Source organism: Galendromus occidentalis, unplaced genomic scaffold (genome assembly GCF_000255335.2).
Source record: "Galendromus occidentalis unplaced genomic scaffold, Mocc_1.1 scf7180000077516, whole genome shotgun sequence".
Taxonomy (NCBI): domain Eukaryota; kingdom Metazoa; phylum Arthropoda; class Arachnida; order Mesostigmata; family Phytoseiidae; genus Galendromus; species Galendromus occidentalis.
The window spans coordinates 345,102-369,588 of record NW_003805504.1 but is presented as its reverse complement, the minus strand read 5'-3'; the positions used below and the strand labels follow the sequence as shown (position 1 = coordinate 369,588).

Below are 24,487 nucleotides of genomic sequence, written 5' to 3'. Positions count from 1 at the left end.
TCCAAGTACAGCGTTTCATCGCGGACACATCGTACATCAGCTGCCCAATCATCGCGAATAGAAGAGCTCATCGAAGCCAGGGCCTGGAGCTCCGAGTGACTTTAGAGTACATCGGAACTCGATCGTAGGTCTCTCTCCGATTCCCACCTCATGTCTCAGATGCCGTAGACCGGAGAGGGTTCCTTCTCCGGACGAGATATCCAGACGAAGCGGATTGAATACAATGATAGGGTCTCTCCCACCTCGACTTCGGGGGTAGGATAATTGAAATCAACAACTACCCCACTGGATCACAGCTTGTAGAACCATCAGCGTGAATCCCGTGGTGATACCGATGAAATCATGGAAGCTCTTGAAACCCAGGTGGGCCCCGAAAGCAAAGGACAGCCCAAGTTCCTCTCTGATGAATACCTTAGGTTCGCTCACATCACTCGAAAAAAAGGACGGAGTTTTCCTGAGATGTCTGCGTAAAGTCTGAATCTTCTTGGAGAGTCTATTGCCGCTCCACACAAGAAGCAGGAATTCCAACAGTTGGCGAGAATGATCTATCGCGTTGTAGAGGCTAAAATTCCGCAAGCACGCGACCCTTATAGGGACTTGACTTATCCAAAGCAGGAAGTACGCCCCGTGCAGCATGTTCACAGGGAAACCGAATGTGAGGCTGAGACGATCGCACGTCGACGTTGTCGTACGGCATATCCAGGCATCGGAACGCACCCCGTTGAGGAGCTCGCCGAGGCAATCTGCTTCCGAAGAGAGTATGAAAGCTATCTCCACGAGGATTAGAGTGGTCGACAATTGCAGGAATAAGTAGAAAATTTCAGCAAAGTCATCGATGACCGAGTCCGGAGAGAGCACCGGCAGCAGTTTTGGAGCCGCGTACATCACGCAGAAGCACATGCAGTCCATCGAGCAGAGGACCGCCGTGAGCGCGACCATTGCCCGGCCGTGGGTTAGAATCCTGTGCGTCCTCAACGTGCCTGCTCGAAGTCTCCAGAAATAAATACAGGTCCATAGCGAGCTTGTCAAAATGTACATGCAGCTCGCTATCAGATTGGGGATGTCCGCATGCTCATCGAAGCAGAGGAGAACCGTATAGGCGATCGACTGTATGTAACAAAAAGAGAGAAAACTTTTCACCACGAACCGAGTTCTTCTTCCTCGTACATGCACTCCGATTACGGAGGGAATGAGACTTAGGAGCACATCCGCTGTGGACAAATCGCGTGGAGGTCTCCCGAGGACCGGCGGAATCGCTTGACCAATGCGAACTTGCATCGGTTTTGCGACGACGGAATCTGTGAGGTGATATCTCCGAGCGAATGGCTTCGTTTGGAAACGTGAATTGTTGATCACGTGCTCCCCGGTGTCGTCCACCACGTCACGGTGGGCTGGACAGGATCTTTAGACGATCACATTCGGCGCTTGAATCAATCGTTCCTGACACGCAGGCATTCCTCTGGATGCGCACTTTGATACTGAAGAAATACTTATGCGTTCCGATGGCGTTCAGGAAAGTCGCGGTCGCGAGACAACTCCGTGAGGGAGGGATTTAGCAACGTCGTGAGTGGCTGAGACGAGCCCGCGATGAGCTGACAAGGCCCCTCGCGACACTCCTGTCCGAGATGGAGCGACAGGCTCCCGGAAATTCTAACACGGATCTTTTGAACGCAACCGAAATACATAGAAGCACGGCACTCCACGTTTACCACGTGAAACTCCTGCTTGTGTTTTTATTCATCGACTAGCGCTCCCGGAATCGCTAGACTCACTACACTTGCGCTGGCTCCGAGTGCGCTTGCTTTGGGCGCGCGTGCTCTGGGTGCGCGTCCCGTTTCCCCGCTTCCCCGTTCCCACGCTTTTCCGTTCCCACGCTTTCCCGTTCCCGCGCTTTCCCGTTTCCCCATTCCCCTACTCGAGAATCCGCCCCCTCATAGTGGTCCAGCCGTTGAAAGTCCTACAAATTCCCGTCTTTCCATTGATGTAATCTTTGATTCTCGGTGAGAGAACCACTCAAATAATTTTTTTATGGTGGAAGGACCCATCACATGAGAACGACGACCCTCATATGACCCTCCCGAAGCTCCCGAGAAGCCACCCCTGAATTTTTGCGGCGATCGGTTCAGGCGTTTGTGAATTTTACGAATTCCCGATCTTTCAATTTTTTTCCGAGTTTTCGTATTTCCGTGGGTGGAGCACTCAAATAATTTTTTTTAAGTAGAAGGACTCATCGCATCGGAGAACTGACCCCCCTATAACCACCGGGGGATCCCCCGGAACACGCTCCTAAATTTTCACGACGATCGGTTCAGCCGTTTCCGAGTCTATAGGGCACCCCGGACAGACAAACAAACAGACAGACAGACATACGTTTTTTTATGTACGTTATATAGATGTGTATGTACGGCTAGGGGATTCCTGCATGAGAAAATGGCTCGGACGATCGCGGGACCCCCTGAAGGAGCATCATAACATGAATTATTTTCACCGACATTCGGGACCCCGAGAACGGCAGTCGGAACCCCCTGGGGGTCTCATGGCCACCATTCAGGAGCCCCTGCTCTTGGTGGAATGAAGCGCCCGGGAAGATTGAATGGAGCTCGCGACGAGGGATGGTGAACAACTTCTTCCTAATGACTTGTAGGTATTTTACACCTGCGCGGTTTCGACCTGACATATTTTTTCATTTTTACCAGTCTCGCTTTGTCTGCCATATCATAGAGCCGTAAGGGGGGTCCATGACTCTGTTTGAGTTGAAAGTCCCGCAGGTAGGGTCACTACATATAGAACGTCTACCGTGTTTCCAGCGAAATCCGGAAATGATCCTTGTTGGTTGAGTTTTCATGGGTTGGCGTGGAGTTCGTCTCTGAATCGAGGCAGGATTTCTCAGATGGCAGATCCGGTCAGAACAGGGGTCTTCAGCCGGGGCTCTCGCCACCGATTACCTTTCGCATGCTAATTTTAGGTTCCAGATGTATTCGAACTCGATGCGAAGAGTTCTATAGCGTAGAGAAAACTGAATATGGAAGACGGACTAGATTTTTCAATAAGTCCTCTGGAATTTCCTGTTATAAGAACCATGCCTGGACGATAGTCGTATGGAAGAGATTTCCGATGCCATCGGAGAGCGCAATGCCCTTCGCGTCTCACGGTTGTTTCCGTGGTCGTCAGCCTGGTACGCGCACTCTGGAAATTCGAGCAGCTCTCCCCGAAGAGCGGTCATTGCGTCATCGTTCACGCCACCATTCTGCCCTCGAAAATCTCTGACACAGCAAGGGGGAAGCTTAATGGTGGAGTTGATGAGCAGAAAGGGCACAGCTTCTCTAAGTTCTATGCTCTATTCATGATTTTCTTGAGGTCGCTGAGTCTTCGTATCTGTCAAGACGTTTCACAAGAAAAACTTGGGGACAAGGATGTTCAGTCACTCGAATTCAGAGTCTGAGAGCTGCAATTATCGGAAGGCGGTCGTAAGAAGTCTCCCCGAATTTATCCTCGACAACCATACGGCTCTTCATCACAGCGAGGAGATCCATGCTGTATGCGATCAGCCTTCACACTCGTGGAGAAGGGCGCAGCCACCTGTCAGAGGCCAGATTTCCCAGACTTCATTCTCAGACGTCAGAACTGACTCCAAACGAGACCGAGGCGCGCGAGACAATCCGCCGACTGCGCATCGTAAAACGGTCGTTGTCCCCACTTGCCGTGACTAATTCCGTGGAGTGGAAAATCGATTTCCGCGACGGACGCCATGTCACTGTCGAGGATATGAGGCCGCCTGTCGCGGATCGATAATCGAATTCCAGCACACCAGCCATGAAATCTCCGAAAACAGCTTCTCGCTCAAATTCCTCGCGAAACCCATGGCGTGTTAAATGCAATATTTTCGTGATTCCTGAAAGGCGAGTGAGACATCCTCTGCATTCTGAGACGCCTACCCATCGTGTAAAAGTAGGAGCTTCTTCGAAAACAATCGTTCACGATGAACTGCGCTCCTACCATCGCATATCGGATCAATAATCTTTTACTGGACCTGACGTCCTAATTCATGAGTATAATGAGTCACGACTCTGGAAAGTGGAGCCTCAGTCATTCCCACTGATTGAGTCTCCTCTCGGGAAAAATCTTCGCCGAACGGACTCGGTTTGAGATTTCCGCTCTGCAAGGAAAAGCTTTGGGTATCCTCCGGAACTCGTCTTTCGGCTCATCAGGAGCTCCTTTAAATCGTAAATCAATTTTGTCGCACAAGCTCGAGCTCCCACTTCCGGTGGTCTGCAGTGGGGCTCCCAAATACCCGCCAGTTTCGAAAACCGCGATTCTCGGGTACCCGAGAACCGTGGAGTCGGAACCGCGGGTAAAAACCGGAGAGAACCGAGTTTTTCCTCCTCTGATTTGGGACTGATACCTGGCGAAACTGATCGAGAATTTTGAACCTACCAACTCTCTGGAGCCAACGGAGTCAGTCGAATTCATTTTATTCCATCAGTAAGGTATATTTGCCGAGTTCAGTCTCCGTGTTCGCGGTACGGTCCACGTCGGCCAGCAGCGAGAGCAAGCTCGCTCATCTGTCGAGCGGCTACAGAGGAAGTGACCAGAACTGCCCCCTCGCGATTCCGAATAATCTTACCCCCGAATATAGGTATGTAGGCGGCCTGATTATTCGGTCCGGAGGGTCTACCTAGCGAGATGTAATGTGGGGTTTCCAAGACCCGGGTCCACCTACAAATCCCGCGCTATCTCGTCTAAATCGCGAGGGTCAATTCGAATACTTTCCTTGTTAGCGTACATGAGAGAGACATTCAGCCATCGAAAACATCTCGGCCTGGATTCTTACTCATTTTGGTGCATGTCAATGGTGGTTTAGACGCCGGGAATGATTTGTCTTGCCCCCTCGGAACCGCGGGTAAGAACCGAGAGAACCGGTCGGCTCCGGATCCGAGAGAACCGGTCGTCTCCGGATCCGAGAGAATCGGCCGGAACCCGCGGTTCCAGAACCTCGGGTAGGAACCGCTGGGAGCCCTAGTCTGCAGTTTCCTCGCGATGGATCAGTCTCACGGGTCGGAAGACGCAGCGACTGGTCCCGCGGGGATATCGGTCCGACATTCAACCGATGATCCCGCTCAGATCGAGTAGCATTTATCGTGCTTTGTTTTCCGGACGACGAGATCCAGCACTGACGAGGCATGAATCGAGACAGCTGAGTCACCTGCTTCCCGAAGAACACTACGCCCTGGGAGGATCGCAGCTCTCGCCCAGTTCGAAACCCAACTGTAACACCATGAGAGTGAATCCCCAGCTAGCACCGATGAAGTCGAGGAAAGATTTCAGGCTCAGAGATGTCCTTACGGCGAAAATCAATCCACAGTCTTGCCTGGCGAACACTTGGAGCTCATTGACCTCGGGGGCGAAGAAATGGGACGTCTTCCTGAGTCTTCGGCGCATCCTACGGCGATTCTGGAGAATTCTTTGGGCGCTTCTCACGACCAAAAGGAATTCTATCAGTTGCCGAAGGTGGTCAACTTCATTATACGGATCGAAGTCCACAATTGAGCCGAGGCAAGCCGCTCTGAACGGGATCTGAGTCACCAATAAGATGAAGTATATGATGTGCAGCATGTACAAAGGGAAGCCGAAGGTTCGGCTGAGACGATCGCACGTCGAAACCATCCGACGACAATCCCTGCCGAGCAGCTTCCCCGGGTGGGGAAGCTTCTCCATGCGATCTGCCTCCGAACCGAGAATCAGAGCTATCTCGACATATATCATTGTGCTCAAGAGCTGTACGAGGAAGTAGGTGGTTTCCCCCACTACATAGAGGAAAGCTCTGGCTGTCACTTGTAGAGGAACTTCCGGTTTCGATAATGCGATACAGAAGCAGATGGTCTGGAGCGAGCAGAGTATCACGGCGAGGGCGAGCGATGCTGCGCCATCCGAGCGAATTTTCCGTCGTCTCAAAGTCCCCCTGCGTAGCCGCCACACGTAAATTAGCAGCGAATGCAGACATGCGTACACGTAAACAGCTGCCGTCACGAATTGCACGATGATATCACGTTTTTCGATGCACGAAATCGCTAAATACACTATTGCTTGAACATAGGAGTAGAGGAAAATACATTTCACAAGCCACCGGCTCTGCTCATTGCAACCGTCCACCCCAATCAAGGAAGGTATCGAAGCCAAGAGAGAGTCCGCTGGTCCAAATGAGCTCTCGTCCGGGAACGCGCGGCTCCGCACTGATATTCTGACAATTTCTCTCGTCGCGGTTCGCATGGCAGGAGACGGGTTCCAACTAGAGCGGACTGACTTTAACCGACGCTTCTGTTTCTCCATCTCCGCTGGGAAGCAGATCTCAAACCATGATCGATACTCGATCGGGAGATACAGATCCCAAAGAGACCAATAGACGGAGGGTACTTATCGCTGGCGAACTAATTGGACAAGAAGTGTATTAATTATGGTGCGCAAGCTCAGCATTACCTCTTAGAGCATGCATTCATTGATCCATCCATCCGTTCCTTCTCGCTCCGGAGGCTCGTACAGCGAACGCCGCAGCGACACCCTCGAACAAGCTGCTGGTTGGTCGACACTATAATTTCGGAAGCATAGACGGGATCTTCGTCCCATGGCGCGAAGATCTTCCCTAACCACGACTTGCACTGCTCGGTGACGCTGTCATCGAGGGAATCAGTCGGGCCGAAACATCTCCATAGGGAGCTTGTCTTCTCTCTCATGCTGAACGTTTAATTATTCATGGATAGATATTCTGTATTCTCCCCAGGGTGTCCGTCGAAAGAAAACGAAGAATTCATGATAGGTTGGATATGAGAAGTGTACACAGGTGCTTGCTTTTATTACAATTTCATCATCTAAGAGGCTCGCTTTGGAGGTATTATACAAATATCGATTGGCCCGATACCCAAGAGAAATACCTTAAGAATGGACGACGATCCGGGTGCTGTGCTCATTTTTTGTGTTTTTTCTTCTCTGGTGATCGCCCTTTGCTCTCGTCGCGAGCTCTTTTCTTGCTCTTGTTTGGTGATTTATGCGGACTCCTGTGCTTGTCCTTGCTCGACTTGTCCTGCGAAGGTAGGAACATTCGGTGTCATACGAGGAGGAGAACATTGAGGAGGTGAGTCAGGCGTTCGATAAATACTTAAGTCTTATGGATCGAATCATCAAATGATCTAGATAAAAAGTGTTCAGCTTTCGCATGATACTTACATGATGCGATTTCTTGGGCGAAGAATATTTGCTGCTCGAACTGTGTTTCGAGGGGCGTTTTGTGAAGACTTTCGATTTACCACTACGAATTTCCTCTTCATCGTCTCTGTCGGCTTTCCGAGCTTCTTCCTCGAGCTCAGACCAATCCTTCCCGGACTCTTCCGACGAGCCGAGAGATTCCTCTTCCGACGAGCCTTCTTCTTCCGACGAATAATCTTCCGAATCGGATTCGTCTTCATCTCCACCTTCGTCGTCTTCGGAATCGGTGGGATTGAAGTCTTCGTCCTCGCCTTCCGGATCGTCATCGTCTTCGCCTTCGTCTTCGGAGCCAGAATTAGTGTCCAGGAATTTCCAGCCTCCATTGTCGAAGAAACCTTCCGGGTCGCTCGTGATGGTTTTCATGATTTTGTTCCAGTTAAACGACTTGAGACCTTCGGTGTAGCGGATGTCAACCGAGTTCAACCACTCTTTCACATGGTCGAGTAGATTCATCGGGACCAGACCGACCTGAGCGACTTTGCGGTGGTAGTCTTTGAACACGAATACCATGTCGAAGTTCTTGAGATGGAACTGAACTCTTTCGAAGTGAACGATCTCCACCTCCTCCAAGGTTATGACGAACACCGGCCACTCGGTGAGATTCACCAGGGCCCCAGAGGTCGGCTGGAGCAGAACGGTGGACCGGCACGGTACTCCAGGGAAACCTAGATCCCTGAACGGAGTGTCGAACGTCACCTCTTGCTTGGTCATGCTCTCGACTTTCTCACAGAACTGCTTGAAAGCGCTCTTGAGCCTGTTCCTCAGATCTCGTTCAGCCTGCTCCGCAGCGAGATCGTCCCGGTCGTGCATGTGCTGATGTTTCCCGAGATCGGTCGTTATCTCACCAACCTCCGTATAGAACTGCACGTTGTCTTGCTTTTTCTTGCCGATGACAATGGGATTTCTCATCGTGAAATGGAGCAGGATGATCATTTCCCCATCACAGGGTTGGAAGAATGCGTGCTTGATGTTGTTGTACAAGATGTCGACACGATCGCCTCGCACTGAGGTGAATCGGAAGCCGTTCGTGTGAGCCTCCAACGAGCCCATGATTCGCTTGGCGTGAATATTGGGTCTGATGAAGATATCTTTCACTTTCGGGTTTCCCTTGTTGTTCGAGAGGACGAGCGCGTCCTGTTTCACAATTCCTTCCTGTTCTCGTTTCTCGGCTTCCCGTGTCTTCCACTTCTTCTGCACCGTCTTAATCAACTGACAGACCGTGTTGAGGTTGCTCGACGGCGCCGACAACTCGCCAGGCTCCTTGAGATTACTAGCTCGGAATGTGACCTCCTTGCTGAAAGTCAGCTCGGGATTGGGGAAGTAGGAACCTTCGTTCCGACCTAGAGCTCCGCCGCCCGGGTGGAAGAAATTGATCCGCAGATAGGTGAAATCCCCTTCGACAGATTGTGATACGTTCTTCAACGTGCTGATATGGAAGGGGACGCCGACACCGCAGCAATGCAACAGGATAGTTTCGTACTTCTTGTCGACGAACAGTTTCAATCGTTGAATTTCCGGCTCGTTGGGGAATTGGGTCTCCCCTCTATACGACACGACGGCTTTCCCGTGTTTCTGTTCGACTTTCTTGTCTCCTTGATGAATCAAACGATGGCGAGCCTCGGTGTTGACTTTGTCGGCGAGAATTTTCTGATTCTGTTGTCGTTTCTCTTCAGCAGAAGTTTCCGTCCGAAGCTTCGATTCCATAATGGCGTTATTTCTCCGAGCACCTCGACCGAGGAGCTCATCGGCTTTCTTGTCTTTGTTGGTAACGCTCTCCTCCTGCTCTTCTTCCGATTCCTCGTCTTCATCCTTGAGAACGATCGCGACATTCTTCACTTTTTTCTTACTCTGGGTGAGCACCGTGGCGGGGTTGTCTTTGTCCGTCACTAGAACGGTGTCACCGACAAACAGAGCGTATTTCTTCGCGTCGTTCTTCCCTTCGGAGTTCTCTAGATCTGCCAGACCGACGCAGACATTGAAGATCATGCCCTTCTTAGCCTCAACATTCGATTTCGGTGCAATCGAGAGGCTACTCTCTCGGAACTCGATGCCCATGGCGAAGCTGAAAAACAAATCGTTGACGATCATTATTTCAAACAACTCGGACTCGGAGCTTGTGGTCGCCAGAACTCATCTCTCCATACAGGGATCGGGATACAGGCTTCCGATATTGAGCCGGAGTACCACCAAACTCACCCGAAACTCTTGGTAAGGTTTTTGACGAGATCCTTCTTGTGTTCGGCAGCGTATTTCATGCCCTCAGCGTGAACGTCGCTCAATTTAACACCGTCGCGCAGCTTATCAATGACGTGTTCTTGTAAATTAACGAGGAAAGTATAGATCTCTTTCTGTTCCTCGGAAGGATTCACCATAAGCGTACGGACGATGTTCGAGCAGTAGTTCTTGTAACGAGCTCCCAACATGCAGACAATCGTTCCGAAATCCAGTGTGTTCTTATCCGACTGAACGCTGAATTTGAGGTTGTAATTGCCCCCGCTCTGGATGATGGCTGGATAGCAGCTATCCACCTGGTGCGTATCCGTGTTCTGACCGACGTATTTCTTGTTCTGGAAAGCTTCTTCCACCATCTCGGACAGCCTGCTGTGTTTGATCTTCTTATCGGAATCAATGACCTCCATGATCTGCTGTCGCAGGAACTTGCTGTACACGTCCACGGACATCTGGGAGGCTCGCTTGGTCAGACCGATCTCGTGATCGTCCTTCAACGCCATGATGTAAGCAAACGCGGGTGAAACGTCCACCGTGGAATCAAGCTTGGCACTTGAGAGAGCCGCTCTCCAGAGCTCGATGAAGTCCGAGGTAATTTTATCTTTGGCGAAGACCCCCAGGGTCTTACCATCTCGGGACTTTTTAATCAAGTCGGTGATCTTCGAGAAGTTCGCCTGATCCTTGTCGCCCTGAAAATTCGAACAGGCTTTGCGTGAGCAGCGGGATCCAGACGACCATGAATCGACGAGGGACCTCATCGAGAGGACGGCGAGTCGTCGAGGACCCGCGTCGAGAGGACGACGGAGTCGATCAATACTCGGTCAGTATAGTTCGATGACGGTATGAAAAAACATTTTTACCTTATCTCGGATCAAGAGCGTGACAGGTGGGAGTCCGTTTTCATTTTCCTTGCCCGATTCAATCTGTTTGAGAAATTCGATTTTCCTCTTGGATGCAAGGAATATGATCTGCTTCTCACAAAGTACCATCAAGGTGTCCAGCAACTCGTAGCCGAACAAATAATGATGGAGCGACGTGCTTTTCGAATAAACAGCGTCCTCATCTTTTCCTATGACCACGACTATGGCGTCCGACTGCGCCAAGGGCTGGAACTCGTTCTCGCCGTTCTGGAATGGAGGGGGCGGGGAGTCTAGATGAGATCCCGGAATGGTGCGGAGTTCTAAGTAGCAGAGGCTTTTTCAATATTGACATCGTGCTATCAAGGATGTTGGTCGTCGGCAGAGGTCTTAGTAATCTCGAGAACCGTAGTAGGAGAAGGAATAATTAGGTAAGCTGATCTGGACCGAGATAGGCATCCCACCAATGAAAGTAAGCGGGAGCCGGGCCCGTAGTCGCGTCGCGGAGAGCAACACGCCGCTGAGAACGCATCGGAAGAAAACTGAGGGTGACGCTCTTCGGAGCGTCCCTGAGAGTACTAGATGTCTGGAGCGACGCCGTCGGGATAGTGTCAGCGACCGCAATGGTCATAGAGCTTATCTACAAGGAACATAAGAGTCGCCCGACAAGTGAATCATCAGAAGAGAGGATGAAGTTGAAAATCAAGGAAAGAAGGTCCGGTTCAGCAATCAGGGTCTCGGTGATTCGCGCGTACGCGAATTTTCCGATGGAGATTCAACCTTTGTCTACAACAGGCCTGTTGCTAAGGCCTCGCAGCGTCGAGTCTTCGATCTAAGCGACGATTTCGAGAAGTAGCCAGAGTTGTTTCTCGAGTGGAGCCGAAGACCGGCTAGACGATAGCTCACCTTCCAGGCTTCGTAAACGGATTTCATCCTCCTGTAGAAAGCATCTTTGTTCAGCACGGGGTTGGACATGGCTGCTTTTGCAGTCAAGCCCAACCTGAACTTTTATTTCACGAAAAAAGAACAGGTTCGCACACGCCACACACCACTGATCAAAATGGCGCTAAATGGAAACACACAAGGAGCGCTGCAGTCGCTGTTTTGGCGCGCAGCGCTAAGAGCCCGCCAAAGTTCAAATCTGCTCTTGGCGGCAAACTTCCGAGGATTTCGGTGAGGGCTCCTGATCCCCTGCTTCCGCTGTGTCGTTTCGTCGGAGAATGAAGGGAACAACGCCGGATGTGTCAGATTAGGAACCTTTCGAGAGTTTCGCTCCTCCTCTAAATCACATCAGGTCTTTGATCCCATCGCTAGCTCTACTTAGAGCTCTATTTTGCACCTACATGCGGATACGCCGCATTCTCGAAACTTGAATGAATGTGACTACAATCAAACCCGCTTGACCGAGAAAACACCAGCCGCCCCAACGGAACCCGAGTCCGTGTACTAGGATCCACACACCGAGCAACACATGAATGTTTTAAATTGTCCTATCCGCCTCGTCGCTCGCGATGAAACGAAATGAAACGCGTGCGATGATTGACCACCGAATAACTGATTTCGAGATGATGCGTCTAAGCGCGCGGCGGCGCAGCTAATCCGAGTCGATGAGGGCCGTCGGAAACTGTCGGTGTGGGGGTCGCGACCCCTGAATTCCTGTGTCTGAATCTCGTAGGCGCAATTCGAGATGGCGGTTTCTCACGACCTCTCGATTGGTGATTTGTGATTGACAAGGGTCCCTGTGGGCAGAACCCCTGTTGTCGATCGATTCAGCCCAATCGACGCCAGGCGTGAAGTGGCGGAGATTCCGACCCAAACCGGGAGAGCTCAAGTCAGTTGCGAGATCGCGCTCGCGCAAGACATACTTCGCACGAAAATGTCCGAAATCGAGAAGTCCCGGTACGGGTGAGGGGATCCGATGATATTGATCCGCTCCAGTTTAGTGTGGTTCTATTTTCTTTAAAAAGCGATGAAAACAGCAACCTGAGTTCCGAGAACTGCGGCACGCGGAGGGCAAACTGGGGAAGGCGGATAAGGGTACTCTGACTGAGGTGAATCCCCATTCGTGGCACCTTTTGGTTCAATGTGGTCGGCATCGACAATTAGGTACACAAAAGGATACCACATTCTCTCAACAGAAGCGCGCTTCGCGGAAGTGATCTGGCCTCAGGAATGTTGAAAGGAGTAGAATCTCTCATTCGCCTCGTATTTCTCATGGGGCGGTGGGTGTTCATGAAGCAGGAATTTCATCCTCTCTCCGATTCGTGGAGGTCTCCTTACATTTTATTACCGTTTATGCACAACCATTGTGGATCCGACGCTCTCTGCCCTAATTCTATCGAACATATTATGACTCCTTCCATTAAGTGTACACGCCTGGGGAAAATGATCGTACGAGTTCTTAGTCGCCATCAGAAGGTGGATCCCATGATTCTCGCATGTGAGCAGCGTTCAGGATGAATAAATCCCTGGTATCCAAAACTCAGGGGATGAAAACGTTTGACCGGAAAGAATCCCAGCGGGAGCCCAAGCTCTCGATACGTATGCCTTCCGTTGTTGAAGACATGCGGCGGCAGTGGCCTGTCGGCGTCAAATCAGAGGCTGCCTCACGCTGTCTTCGGTCAGGTCGCACGAGTTGAAAACTCTCGAGTTGCTCAATGCCAGAACCCCCACGTGGAGGGGCTCTGAGCCGTGCAGAACGTTTATCCGTTCACAACACGATGCTGATATTCCCGACTTGGGATCCAAAAGTGTGCCACTCTCCGACCAGTTCAGACACGACGCGGACACTGAAGCTGACGACATCGGAGACACGTGCTCGCTGTGGTCCTGTAAGAAAAGATTTGGAATGAATCTTTTGAAAGGGGAACAAATCAGTGTTTCGAAATTTCCGGAGAGGAATATCTCCTCAAGGACTCCGAAAACTCAGTCGCTCTGCCCGGGTGGGCAAGGCTCTGTAGGGGCTCCGGGTCTGTTCCTCGCAAGTTTTGCTATCCGTTTCTAAAAAAAACAAGAAGCCCCAACCGAATATCCATTGAGTTATCCGTGACATACTAATCTTGCTTCAGTCGGGCAAGCCTTATCCTCGTCTCAAGTTAATGCCGCTTCGAGTGCAACATTAGTTGCCGAGCGCAGCTTCGGCGCTGGTTGCGGCGGCAGTTGCTGTTCCTATGCATACAAAGGAGTTCCAGAGAGAGTCTGACCGAAGCTAGCCATGCATTTCAAATTGCCATTTTAGGAAAAAGCAGGAGTCTCCGCGCCGGAGTTAGCACTCGGTGAGGAGGGCTTAGCGCTTCGGGGGCTAGCAGCCGACCGCCAGGCTCTCTCATCAGTTTCCCTCCTACGGCCAAGGCTCTGCCTGCCAAAGAAGAAATTCGAGCAAACATCGGCTCCTCGCGCTCCCTCCTCCGCCCGACTGGAGTCCTCTTTCTCCGGTGTCCTCCGATTCAAGTAAATCTCCCTCAGACAATTACAGGATATCTGATCATCATTCCCTGCTCCCGGACACCGTGACGGTATAACCGAACCTGGAAACTATTCTGTAAGCACATCCGCGAGCAGAGCCAAACGCCACATTCGGGATTTACCAAATCCTGGAGATCCTGCTAATCCGTTCTGTGTACGAGTTAAAGCTCCGCGGGCCATCGGGTTTCCTTACCGGAGTCAGCCAATCCAGCCTGGAGAGCATTCTGCTCAGTTTCGCCGGCTGGCGGACGGTTTTTTCCCGGAGGAAGTCACCGGCTGAGTTGATCACGCAAACCACGAACATGAGTGAGCCCAGACACAGGCCGACGATAGCCAACGTGACATACTCGTAATACCACAACAAACAGGAGGCAATCCACAGCGACACCGTTATGAGCGAGTTCCACGGCGTCGCGCCGTAGGCCACCGAAAATTTGTAATGAGGGTCATTCTTGTACTTCAGTATGAGGATCATGGTGAGCGCATGGAGGAGGCGAGCGGCTTGCAAGAGTCATCGGTGTGGGAGCTCATCGGGACGATATCGAGAAGTCTCCCGCACTCGCGCAATCACGGCGAATTACGAATGCCCACCAGGAAGCGCAAGAGTCTGTTACCGTGCGTTGCCAGGACAACGTGGATCCTGCACGAACACCTATTGATTAATCCTCGTTTTTACGACTTTCCTCGTCCGTATCATGACGGCCTCGTCGCGCTACGCATGATCTCCGGAGCTGACAAGTGGTATTTTGCAACCGGTTCAGGGTAATCCTTCAAATTAATGGATCCTCCAGCCCTTCGGAAACGTTTCAGTTTTTATCCATCGTTCAGCCGAAGCAGAGGTCCTCGCGCTCGATTATCTCCTTGCCGTTTTCTTGTCGCAGGCACGGAGGTCGCAAGGCGTCGGTCAGAATCCTTGGGCTCGGAGGGAGATTCTCCGAAGTTTTACACGAATTTTCAAAGCGCGCTCCACTTTGTAAAAATGGCCTTCCTCTCTCGCTCTGTGTCGGAACGACGAGGAACCATCGCGCAGTGGGCGACTGGCGGAGTTCATCCGCATTTACACTCGCAGGTGGAGCTTGTGGTCTATTCGTCTTCATTGCAGGGACTCCTTCTCGTAACGATCATTCTCTCAGTTCTCCGTTTCGCTTTGTTCCCTCATTCGCGAGATGAGCTACTCGGCGGCTCCGTTTGGCCCCGCTTGGCCCGTTTTGGCTCCGACCAGACAGAGGCCCTTTAGCCTACGGGTATTCCCTCACTCAGTTTGGCTCTTCGCTCCCCCACTAGGCAAAATATTTCTTTCCTCCGATGCAAGAGACAACGAACCAATTTCCACTGGACCTCTGATATCTCTATGGAAAGGGGATTATTCTCTCCGCTGTATTTATTGAGCGACGCGTGAACAAGAATCCCGGGAGAGGCTCCGAGGAACTGCAATGGGAACTCGAACTGCAGAACTTGGCAGTGGTAGAGATACGCCTGCGCTACCGCGTTTTTCGTTTGGTCACAGCTCAGTTGGCGGTACTTTCTTCCGGATTACGTGGAGTCTGTACAGTGTACGTAGACCCGGAGAAACTTCGCCTCCTCGCACGTCGTCTACGGTCCCTATTCCCATCATTGATGGCGGGATGGCGGGCGAACGGGCAGGCAGGCAGGCGACTAGAAGCCATAGAGCCAATTGCAATATAGCAAGGCGCTCGAGCATGCCGAGCCGGCAGTGCTAGTTGACGCTCACCCCAAAGCAAAGTGAGTCGGTCTTGCTTGGTCTGTCGGTTCATCTATCTGTCCGTCCGTCCGTCTATCGGGTGCTGGCTCGGTCGGATGGTTGGCGGTGGTGGCAGCGGCGGCGGCGGCCACAGTAGTAGTTGTAGTAGTGGTAGCAGCAGCAGCAGCAGCGTCGAGGTGGCTTCCCTCATAACTCGATTACCTGCTTGGCCTCTCCGCTGACGCCTTCCATGCCTCCTCCGTAGTCGAGGATCTGGTGCAAAATCTCCTTATTTCAATTGCCCCTTCAAGAGTTTTTTTTCTTCCTCCGAGCCCCATCTCTACCACGGCCAAGTTCTGCAGTTTGGCCGCACTTCGAACTCCCACGAGTCGCCATGCTCCGCCAGTGTTCGAACTTACGAACATCTGCTTGGAAATCAAGTCGTCTGACGCATCCGAGCACTTCTCCGACAGTCATTGAGACTTTTGACCGGCCGGAATGTCTCCTGGACTGGTACGGATGATTTCCCTCCTCTCGAGCATGTGTAGACATCTTCAGAGAAATGAACCGAAAGTGAATCCGGGAAGATCCCAGGTCCCATCATCAGCGAGAGTCGGAGCCTGTTCCGGAGCCCATCGGGAACCGGAAATTCTTCGCATTCGAATGACGGAGTCGAATGGAGATGCGATCATGCACTCCCAATCGCCTCCCGTTAAAGCTCAGTTCGTTCCCCGGTGTCTGGGAGTTCTCGGCTCGCTCGTTTTCTCGCTTCTCATTGATGTCTAATCTCTCTGCACTACGTGTATCTGCGCATGTATCGATGTATACCCCCAGCACGGTTCCTGCTAGCTAAGGTGTCCCCCGATCATTCCGGCCTGTGCCTACTTACGTCTTTGATTTTTCTTCTGACGGGATCTGTGGGAACGAATTGGGCTCTCGAGCGGTTGATTCGTTTGAATTCAGATTGTTGGCATACCAGAGATTCGCGATAATTTTACTATTGCATCAGATGATTATATAAGTTTCGCCTCCGTATCCCCATCAAGCGGCTTAGTTGGAGGACATATTCGCGATAAATAAATTCCGAATCGAGCACAATAGCAAATCGTGGAGTCGGGGTAAGAGGGAGACATACTTCCTCACCGTTGGTCCCAGCCGCCGACCGGAACCGACACCTCCTAGAATTCTACTCCGCAATCCGACCGAGCATCGTGCCTCGTTCGCATGGCATGATTCGATCGCAGTGCGGAGCGAATTCCATCTAATCGCGCCGAGAGACCCCTTTTTTGAATATCAGAGCTCGAACGTAGATTTCTTAGAGACTCCTCGTGTCCTCAAGGGTGAGCCGATCCCTAGCCCCTCCATTTGACTCATGTGTCTAAGTAGCAGCAAATGAGGCATGCCCTTCTCTTTTCGCATTTTTCCCGTTCCTATCGAAGGCCTCAGGAAGCCTGGTGTCGACGCCTGCTGGTGGCGATTCTTATCCAAAGCCCAAAGGACCGACATCAACGAACACGTATCAACTGGATCCGACTTCGACAATCGCCTGAAAAAAAATATCGGGAAGACGAGGAGGATCCTGGGATGATGGAAGAGAGAAAGAGCTGAGCGACCTGTCGAGGATTCGCACCGGTATCAGGGTTATGTGACTATACTCATCGTATGCCTACAGTCTACAGATAAGCACCTAGATAAGTCAGATTAGCACGATGTCAACAAGTGCTCGGTGAGACGTATAGGTATTGGTTTCGGTCTCGGCTACCCGTGTCAAGCACCAATTGTCGGTCAGCTGATCGGAATGTAGATATGCGCGCGAGGAAAACAACATACGACGAGTTCGCGTAAAAGCTTCGAATTCTTTTCGGATTCATTATCCTCGGAGCATTCGAAGACCGATTGTTGGTGGAGCGACCCCGACACCGGATCTAAAAGCCATCGGTGAGCTAACCTCGCATCGACTGCCTGATCTCACATGGCCCGCAGTCGAAATTTTCAGTGTATCGCGCGCATCACGAGAGTAGTCGACGGAGAATGAGAAATGAGCGATGCGATAAGCTTCTACAAAGCAGCGTCTGCTAGAACATTGAACGAAAAGAGAGATTATCGAAAAAGAAGTTGTACAATAGAAAGATCAAACGATAAAAAAATATTTCCATAAAAAGATTGAAGCCTCCGTTTCAATGAAGGTCTTCATCGGGTACTGTGGCCTTAGCGCGGCGTAGTCAAGGCTCCTTCGAACACCTCTAGAGACGGAGGGATCAGTATTACGTGGCTTAATCGCTACTCAATCTTATCCGAGACTCGTAATCTCATCTTACTATCTGGATAGCGTGCTCCGTTACGCGTGTCGCGGACTCGATGGGTCGCGACGGACGGATGTTTCAGGCTGGAAGCGCTTCGGGTATTTCTTGGTCTTACGCTTCTGTCTTCAAAAAGTCCCCTAATTATCCCCAGGAGCACTTCCACGTGGATATTTCCCGATTGAAAAAATAAGAATTCACCCATTGCAGCGAATCGTCGCGTCCATACTGGACGTCAAGCTGGAGTTTTTCCGTTCGTGGCGCCAGTGTCGAAGACAGCCGTCGAGTGCAGAGATACGCTCTGCCTTTGAGATATTGTGGAGACTGTAGCAAGATTCCGTGACATCCACAAGCCGCCGGGATCATCATCTCTTCGCATCGCCATGGTGGTGCTTCGTTTCTTCGCGAGGCCCGCAGTGCCGGCTGCGAAGCACGCCGAGATCGAGGACAACTTGAGATCTGTGTCTGGAGGTAAAGTTATCGAGCTCGAGCAAACCGAGTCGTGCTACTACGTCAATGTCAATGGGGTGCTCAATGCTGAGCAAACAGAGCGACTCGAATGGCTCCTCTCCCCAACGCACAGAGAACCTTTGAAGGCAAGCGATTCCAGTGAGCTGATTGTCGAGGTCGGTCCTCGACTTAATTTCGAGACTCCCAGCTCCACTCAAGCTGTCGGAATCTGCCAGACCATCGGCCTCGATCACGTGACTCGAATTGAAAAATGCGTTCGTTACCTGATCAGATGCTCGTCGAAGGACGCCGCCCTGACGGCGAAGCTCTACGAAGCGCTCCACGACAAAATGACAGAGCAAATCTACGAGAAAACTCTGAGCTCGTTCGAACTCGACGCGAAACCCGACTCATGGTCGGAAGTCGACATCCTCGGTCAAGGCAGGGCCGCTCTGGAGAAATGTTCAAAAGAGCTGGGTTTAGCTTTTGATGACTGGGACTTGGATTACTACACAAATCTCTTCAAGAGCAAACTCAAGAGGAACCCCAGCACGGTCGAATGTTTCGACTTGGCCCAGTCGAACAGCGAACACTCTCGTCATTGGTTCTTCAAGGGCGATTTGATCGTCGACGGGAAACCGGAAAAACAGAATCTGTTCCAGATCATCCAAGACACTCAGAACAAGTCGAACGATAATAACGTCATCAAGTTCAGTGACAACTCGTCGGCTATAAAGGGCTTCAAAACTCAGATCTGGATACCTGAAGATCCCTGCGGACCGAGCAGACTCAAAGTCGAGCAGAAAACTCGACATTTATTGTTCACAGCGGAAACCCATAATTTCCCGACGGGGGTCGCTCCCTTCTCCGGAGCAACGACTGGGACCGGAGGACGTATTCGAGACACTCATGCGACCGGCCGGGGATCGCACGAAATCGCTGGAACGGCTGGATACTCCTTTGGCAACCTTCACGTCCCCGGATACGACTTGCCTTGGGAGGAGAGTTGGGAATACCCACCTAATTTCGCACCCCCGCTGCAAGTAGCCGTCGAGGCCTCCAATGGAGCATCGGACTACGGGAACAAGTTCGGAGAGCCCGTTTTGGCGGGTTTCTCAAGATCGTTTGGTATGCGCTTGGCGAACGGAGAGCGTAAGGAATACGTGAAGCCGATCATGTTCTCGGCCGGATTCGGTTGCATCGACGAGGACACCTGCATCAAGGTCGCACCCGAGAAAGGTGAGTTCTGAGGTGGCCGAGAAGCTTCTGTCTCAATTATTTTCATAGAAAACAGAACCCCGTGTCTCGTGGCTTGGAGGGTCACCACCTTCTGTAGATATGGGATATGGCTGAGGATGGAATCAATGGAATCGATGGTTTCGATGGAATCAATGGAATCGATGCTTTTGATGGAATCAATGGAATTTATGGTTTTGATGGAATCGATGGAATTGATGGTTTCGATGAAATCGATGGAATTGATGGTTTTGTTGGAATCAATAGATTGATGGCTTCGATGGAATCAATGGAATTGATGGTTTTGATGGAATCAATGGAATTGACTGCTTTGATGGAATCAATGGAATTGATTGCTTCGATGGAATCAATGGAATTGATGGTTTTGATGGAATCAATGGAATTGATGGTTTTGATGGAATCAATGGGATTGTTAATCCAAATCTTTTCCACCCCAGGCATGTTGGTCGTCAAGCTCGGCGGGCCCGTATACAGGATCGGAGTGGGAGGAGGCGCAGCGTCATCCGTCGTTGTCCAAGGGGATCAGAGCGCGAAACTCGATTTCGACGCCGTCCAGCGAGGAGACGCGGAAATGGAGCAGAAGCTCCACCGACTCGTCCGGGCTTGCGTCGAGCGTGGCATCGACGCCAACCCTATCCAGAGTATCCACGATCAGGGGGCCGGCGGCAACGGAAACGTCCTGAAGGAGATCTGCGAGCCAGCCGGGGCCATAATTCGCACCAAAGAGTTCCAACTTGGGGATCCAACGATCAACACGATGGAACTGTGGGGTGCCGAATACCAGGAAAACGACGCCATCCTCTGCAAAGCCGAGGACCGGGAAGTGCTCCAGCAGATTTCGAAACGAGAACGATGTCCCGTGAACTTCGTCGGTGAAGTGACAGGCACCGGAAGAATAGTCCTCGAAGAACACGATGGACAGAAGCGACCTCCGGTCGACCTTGACCTCGAAAGCGTATTGGGTCACATGCCGAGCAAGACATTCAGGCTCGATAGCTATAAGCGCCCGCTCAAAGCGTTGAAATTGCCTGATGGCCTCCAGATGACCGATGCGCTACACCGAGTGCTCCGTTTGCCGAGCGTAGCTTCGAAGCGATTCCTCACGAGCAAGGTAGACCGTTGCGTCACGGGACTGGTCGCTCAGCAGCAATGCGTGGGACCGTTGCACACCCCGCTGGCCGACGTCGCTGTGGTTGCGTTGTCGTACTTCGACAAGGTCGGAGGAGCGACTTCGATCGGCGAGCAGCCCGTTAAAGGGATCCTGAGCCCGTCGGCCGGCGCTCGAATGTCCGTCGCCGAAGCCGTGACCAACCTCATGTTCGCCAGGATTTCCTGTCTGAGGGATGTCAAGTGCAGCGGCAACTGGATGTGGCCCGCGAAACTCCCGGGCGAGGGAGGGGCTCTCGTGGAAGCCTGTAAGGCCATGTGCGATACGATGGCGGCTCTCGGCATAGCGGTCGACGGAGGCAAGGACTCGCTGAGCATGGCCGCGAGAGTCGGCTCCGAAACGGTCAAGTCTCCGGGAACGATAGTGGTGTCCTGCTACGCACCCAGTCCCGACATAACGCTCACCGTCACTCCGGACATCAAGGGTCCGAGTAGCGGAATGTCGACGTGTTTGATCCACGTTTCCTGCTCGCCGGGAAAAGCTCGATTGGGCGGCACGGCTCTCGCGCAGGTGTACAAACAATTAGGGGATACGGTTTGTGATTTGGAAAAACCCGAAATCCTCAAAAATGCGTTCGAGGTCACCCAGAGCCTCTTGGACAGGAGGATCATCCTCTCCGGTCACGACGTTTCCGACGGCGGGGTGATTACTTGTGTGTTGGAAATGCTTTTCGCCGGAAACTGCGGAGCCACGCTCAACATTCTCAGCAACGGCGATGAGGTCTCGGCTCTGTTCAACGAGGAAGTGGGTTTCATCCTCGAGATCAAGAACGCCGACTGCGAGGCCGTAATGAAATCCTACAACGATGTGGGAACTAAATGCGTCATGATCGGTGAGACCACCACGAGCGGTCCCAGAGCGAAGATCAGCATCACCTGTGGAGCTTCGAAAATCGAGTCGACGGTCGCGGAGCTCCGCGACATCTGGGAGGCGACCAGTTTCGAGCTGGAAAACTATCAGACCAACCGTGACTGCGCCGCGCAGGAGCGTAGGAGTCTCAGAACCCGTACGACTCCTTTGTACAATTTGACAGATGCGATAACGCTGCAGATTCCGAAAACGATCGCCAACAGAAACATCAAGGTCGCGGTGGTCAGAGAGGAGGGTGTCAACAGCGATCGCGAGATGCAGGCCGCCCTGTACCTGGCCGGCTTCGAGAGCTGGGATGTGACGATGACCGACCTCCTGGACGGCAGGATTACCCTCAGCGAGTTCCGGGGTCTCGTATTCCCGGGAGGCTTCTCGTACGCTGACGTGCTGGGATCGGCGCGAGGCTGGGCCGCCGGCTTCAAGTATCACAACGGACTCCGCAGTCAACTCGAAACATTCAAGAGACGGCGAGACACTTTCTCGCTGGGCGTGTGTAATGGGTGTCAATTGATGGCGCTACTCGGATGGATTTGTCCGGGCAAACGCGACCAGCCCGGGGTCTCGCTGCTCCAGAACGTATCCGGCAGGTTCGAGTGCCGCTACAGCAACGTCAGGATCGAGGAGTCGAATAACATCTGGCTGAAAGGTATTTCGGGGGGTGCCGCGGGTCGACCGAGAGATTTATCCTCGTCATGGTTATTGAATTCAGTTTCCCGGAATTTCCCTTCCCCCCGCCAGGTATGGAAGGAGCCATCATGGGAGTTTGGACAGCGCACGGCGAAGGACGGTTCGATTTCCAGAATGCGGAACTGATGGCCGCCTGTGAGAACAAGAACCTCGTGACCGTTCGATACGTCGACGATAAAGGAGCTCCGACTCAGGTGGGATATCGGCGAAGAACTCTGCTCTACTGGGACTTTCCGAATGCATATCGTTCGAGCTTGATCGAGGCTCAAAAAATCTTTCCGCAGGTTTATCCATTGAATCCGAACGGATCACCGAATGCCATCGCCGGACTCTCGTCTGAGTGCGGCCGTCATCTAGCCCTGATGCCCCATCCTGAGCGTTGTTTCCTGCCGTGGCAATGCGCCCACTGGCCAACGAACGATGCGAGATACAAAAACGCCACAGCCTCTCCCTGGCTCCAGATCTTCGTGAATGCCCACAAATGGGCCACATCGAATACTAAATAATGGTCTATACCGGGCCGATTCCGACGTTCTCGAAGACTGCGAGCTATCGATGGCTGATTCTGAATAAAAAATCGAAAACCGGAAAATTTTCCATGGAGTTCACGCGGGCCGGAGCGAAGTCGCCGCATGATGACCCCAATCCCGTACCTAGACACCACTCTAGAATAACTAGTCTCCGTTTCGCTCGATTTCTTGGGAAGATCAGAGCCGCCTGCGTCCCCGGGACATCTGTGTTTCCTTGAGCGATATCTTACCGCCGGCAACATTGTCCGCGTCCGAAAGGGGGATATGTTCTGTATGTATTTCGGAGAGCCGTTGAATTTGCTCGAAACACAAAAACCGAGCAGAGCCGATGTCTTTTCTCCTTTTGTGCCAGTGCATAAGGAGAGCTCTCAAGGGGATATCGATGAGTCACAAAAAAGCCTGCAGCTCATCGAGTGGCCTAAGGCAAGGCTACAAATCAAACTCTAAAAACCATCGCCCGAGTTGTTCCTGCGAGCCTTGTGTCAAGTTCGATCCGAGGATGACTTACCACCACTGCCACTCCTTGATTTCGCGGTGGGTCCGTCACAATGTTTTATGCCCTATCGCGTATAGATGATATCGGCGATGTGTTTCTTGTGATACACATAGAATTGGTATCCGCCGATACGAGCGACAAGAATTCGGCGCCGTCTTTCAGAATCTCTCAAAGAACTCCGACGTAAGATCAATTCGACGAGGAGCGATTTCCTGCCCTAGAAAAATGAGGTCGACACGACTCGCGCGACTCTACGGCTTCCGCGGAAGATTCGGACGACATTCGCTCTTAGACGATATGAGTTGTCGGGTTCGGATGGTTTTTCAGAAAGAGCACCGGTAACACTCGCTTTAAAGACTATTTCAACGTGAGCGACGGCGGGCTCGGTGCCGGCGGCTCGAGACGGGCCGTGCGTTCAAGATGTTCCCAACGGGACAATCTTTTTGATGTATTGAGCTTCACCGCCCAACCCCACCCGGGCACGCAGGGGCGAGCCTCGGTTACCCTTCTTCGGATCCCAGTCATCCCGGTACTCTCGATGGTAATTGAACAATCAATGCTCCGTCCACGGCGGCTTATATCTCCAGCGGAAAGGTCGTTCATTCCGCCCCAAGAGAGAGTGGGATATATATATGAAGCTTCAGGAAATGATCTCGCCGGACGATGTCCTCGCAGGAGGCAATCCAAAAACTGTATATCAGGAGGGAGAACCGATTATGAGACTCTTTCTCAGCGTTCGTATTATCTCATTCGCCTCGTGCGCAATCGAAGAAATTCATGCTTGAATCTCGGAAAGCCTCAAGGATCTCCATCGATCGCTTGGAATCGTAGCGGGATGGTGTTGATTCCGAGAGAGCCGACCGCTGCTCGCTCGGAATTCTCACCTTCCCCGATCGGTTCGAGGAGTGTTCTCGAATATTTTCGGAAAAATCAAAAGAACTCGCCCTCCGTCGTCAATCCACGCGATGAGCATATCGTGACCGGGGCCAACAAGTCGCTTCACCGGCAGTGTGACCATACGTCCTGGCGACTCGCACGGAGTACGTCCTGATGACTGTTCAAGGTGCCACTTATGAAGGTGTGGCCGCGCTTTGCTTTTCTCGTCTTTTTTCTTCTATCTCCGACACTTCCGTTTGACGTGAGCTCGCACCTATCTTCTCCGAGAGCCGATCCTAAATCAAGCGTCGCACGGATAGATTTTCCTCAAGGATTTTCGGAC

General features: G+C 52.0%; 3 protein-coding genes across 3 annotated transcripts; 1 reads left to right on the top strand and 2 right to left on the bottom strand.

The window, feature by feature from the left end:
• Positions 1 to 6,817: 6,817 nt before the first annotated feature.
• Positions 6,818 to 11,330, bottom strand: dre4 (SPT16 homolog, facilitates chromatin remodeling subunit dre4). The gene is made up of 5 exons (XM_003747326.1): positions 11,250 to 11,330; positions 10,347 to 10,613; positions 9,454 to 10,175; positions 7,219 to 9,319; positions 6,818 to 7,075 (listed from the first exon to the last, which is right to left on the bottom strand). Exons 1-5 carry the CDS (start codon positions 11,316 to 11,318, stop codon positions 6,959 to 6,961), a joined length of 3,276 nt encoding a protein of 1,091 aa, XP_003747374.1. The 5' UTR covers positions 11,319 to 11,330; the 3' UTR covers positions 6,818 to 6,958.
• Positions 11,331 to 12,932: 1,602 nt separating this feature from the next.
• Positions 12,933 to 14,283, bottom strand: LOC114828432 (uncharacterized). Its single transcript, XM_029112582.1, has 2 exons — positions 14,002 to 14,283; positions 12,933 to 13,172 (listed from the first exon to the last, which is right to left on the bottom strand). Exons 1-2 carry the CDS (start codon positions 14,281 to 14,283, stop codon positions 12,933 to 12,935), a joined length of 522 nt encoding a protein of 173 aa, XP_028968415.1.
• Positions 14,284 to 18,160: 3,877 nt separating this feature from the next.
• Positions 18,161 to 22,826, top strand: Pfas (phosphoribosylformylglycinamidine synthase). Its single transcript, XM_003747325.2, has 4 exons — positions 18,161 to 19,499; positions 19,955 to 22,201; positions 22,294 to 22,436; positions 22,527 to 22,826. The coding sequence occupies exons 1-4, from the start codon at positions 18,194 to 18,196 to the stop codon at positions 22,746 to 22,748; spliced, it is 3,918 nt and encodes a 1,305-aa protein (XP_003747373.1). The 5' UTR covers positions 18,161 to 18,193; the 3' UTR covers positions 22,749 to 22,826.
• Positions 22,827 to 24,487: the final 1,661 nt, after the last annotated feature.

Coding starts and splice junctions, on each gene's coding strand:
- Pfas (XM_003747325.2), top strand. CDS start 18,194: ATGGTGGTGCTTCGTTTCTTCGCGAGGCCCGCAGTGCCGGCTGCGAAG. Junction 19,500..19,954: donor CAAGGTCGCACCCGAGAAAG/GTGAGTTCTGAG, acceptor TTTCCACCCCAG/GCATGTTGGTCGTCAAGCTC. Junction 22,437..22,526: donor ATAAAGGAGCTCCGACTCAG/GTGGGATATCGG, acceptor ATCTTTCCGCAG/GTTTATCCATTGAATCCGAA.
- LOC114828432 (XM_029112582.1), bottom strand. CDS start 14,283: ATGATCCTCATACTGAAGTACAAGAATGACCCTCATTACAAATTTTCG. Junction 13,173..14,001: donor GGCTGGATTGGCTGACTCCG/GTAAGGAAACCC, acceptor CTTTTCTTACAG/GACCACAGCGAGCACGTGTC.
- dre4 (XM_003747326.1), bottom strand. CDS start 11,318: ATGTCCAACCCCGTGCTGAACAAAGATGCTTTCTACAGGAGGATGAAA. Junction 9,320..9,453: donor AACCTTACCAAGAGTTTCGG/GTGAGTTTGGTG, acceptor TTTGTTTTTCAG/CTTCGCCATGGGCATCGAGT. Junction 7,076..7,218: donor CGCCCAAGAAATCGCATCAT/GTAAGTATCATG, acceptor CTACCTTCGCAG/GACAAGTCGAGCAAGGACAA.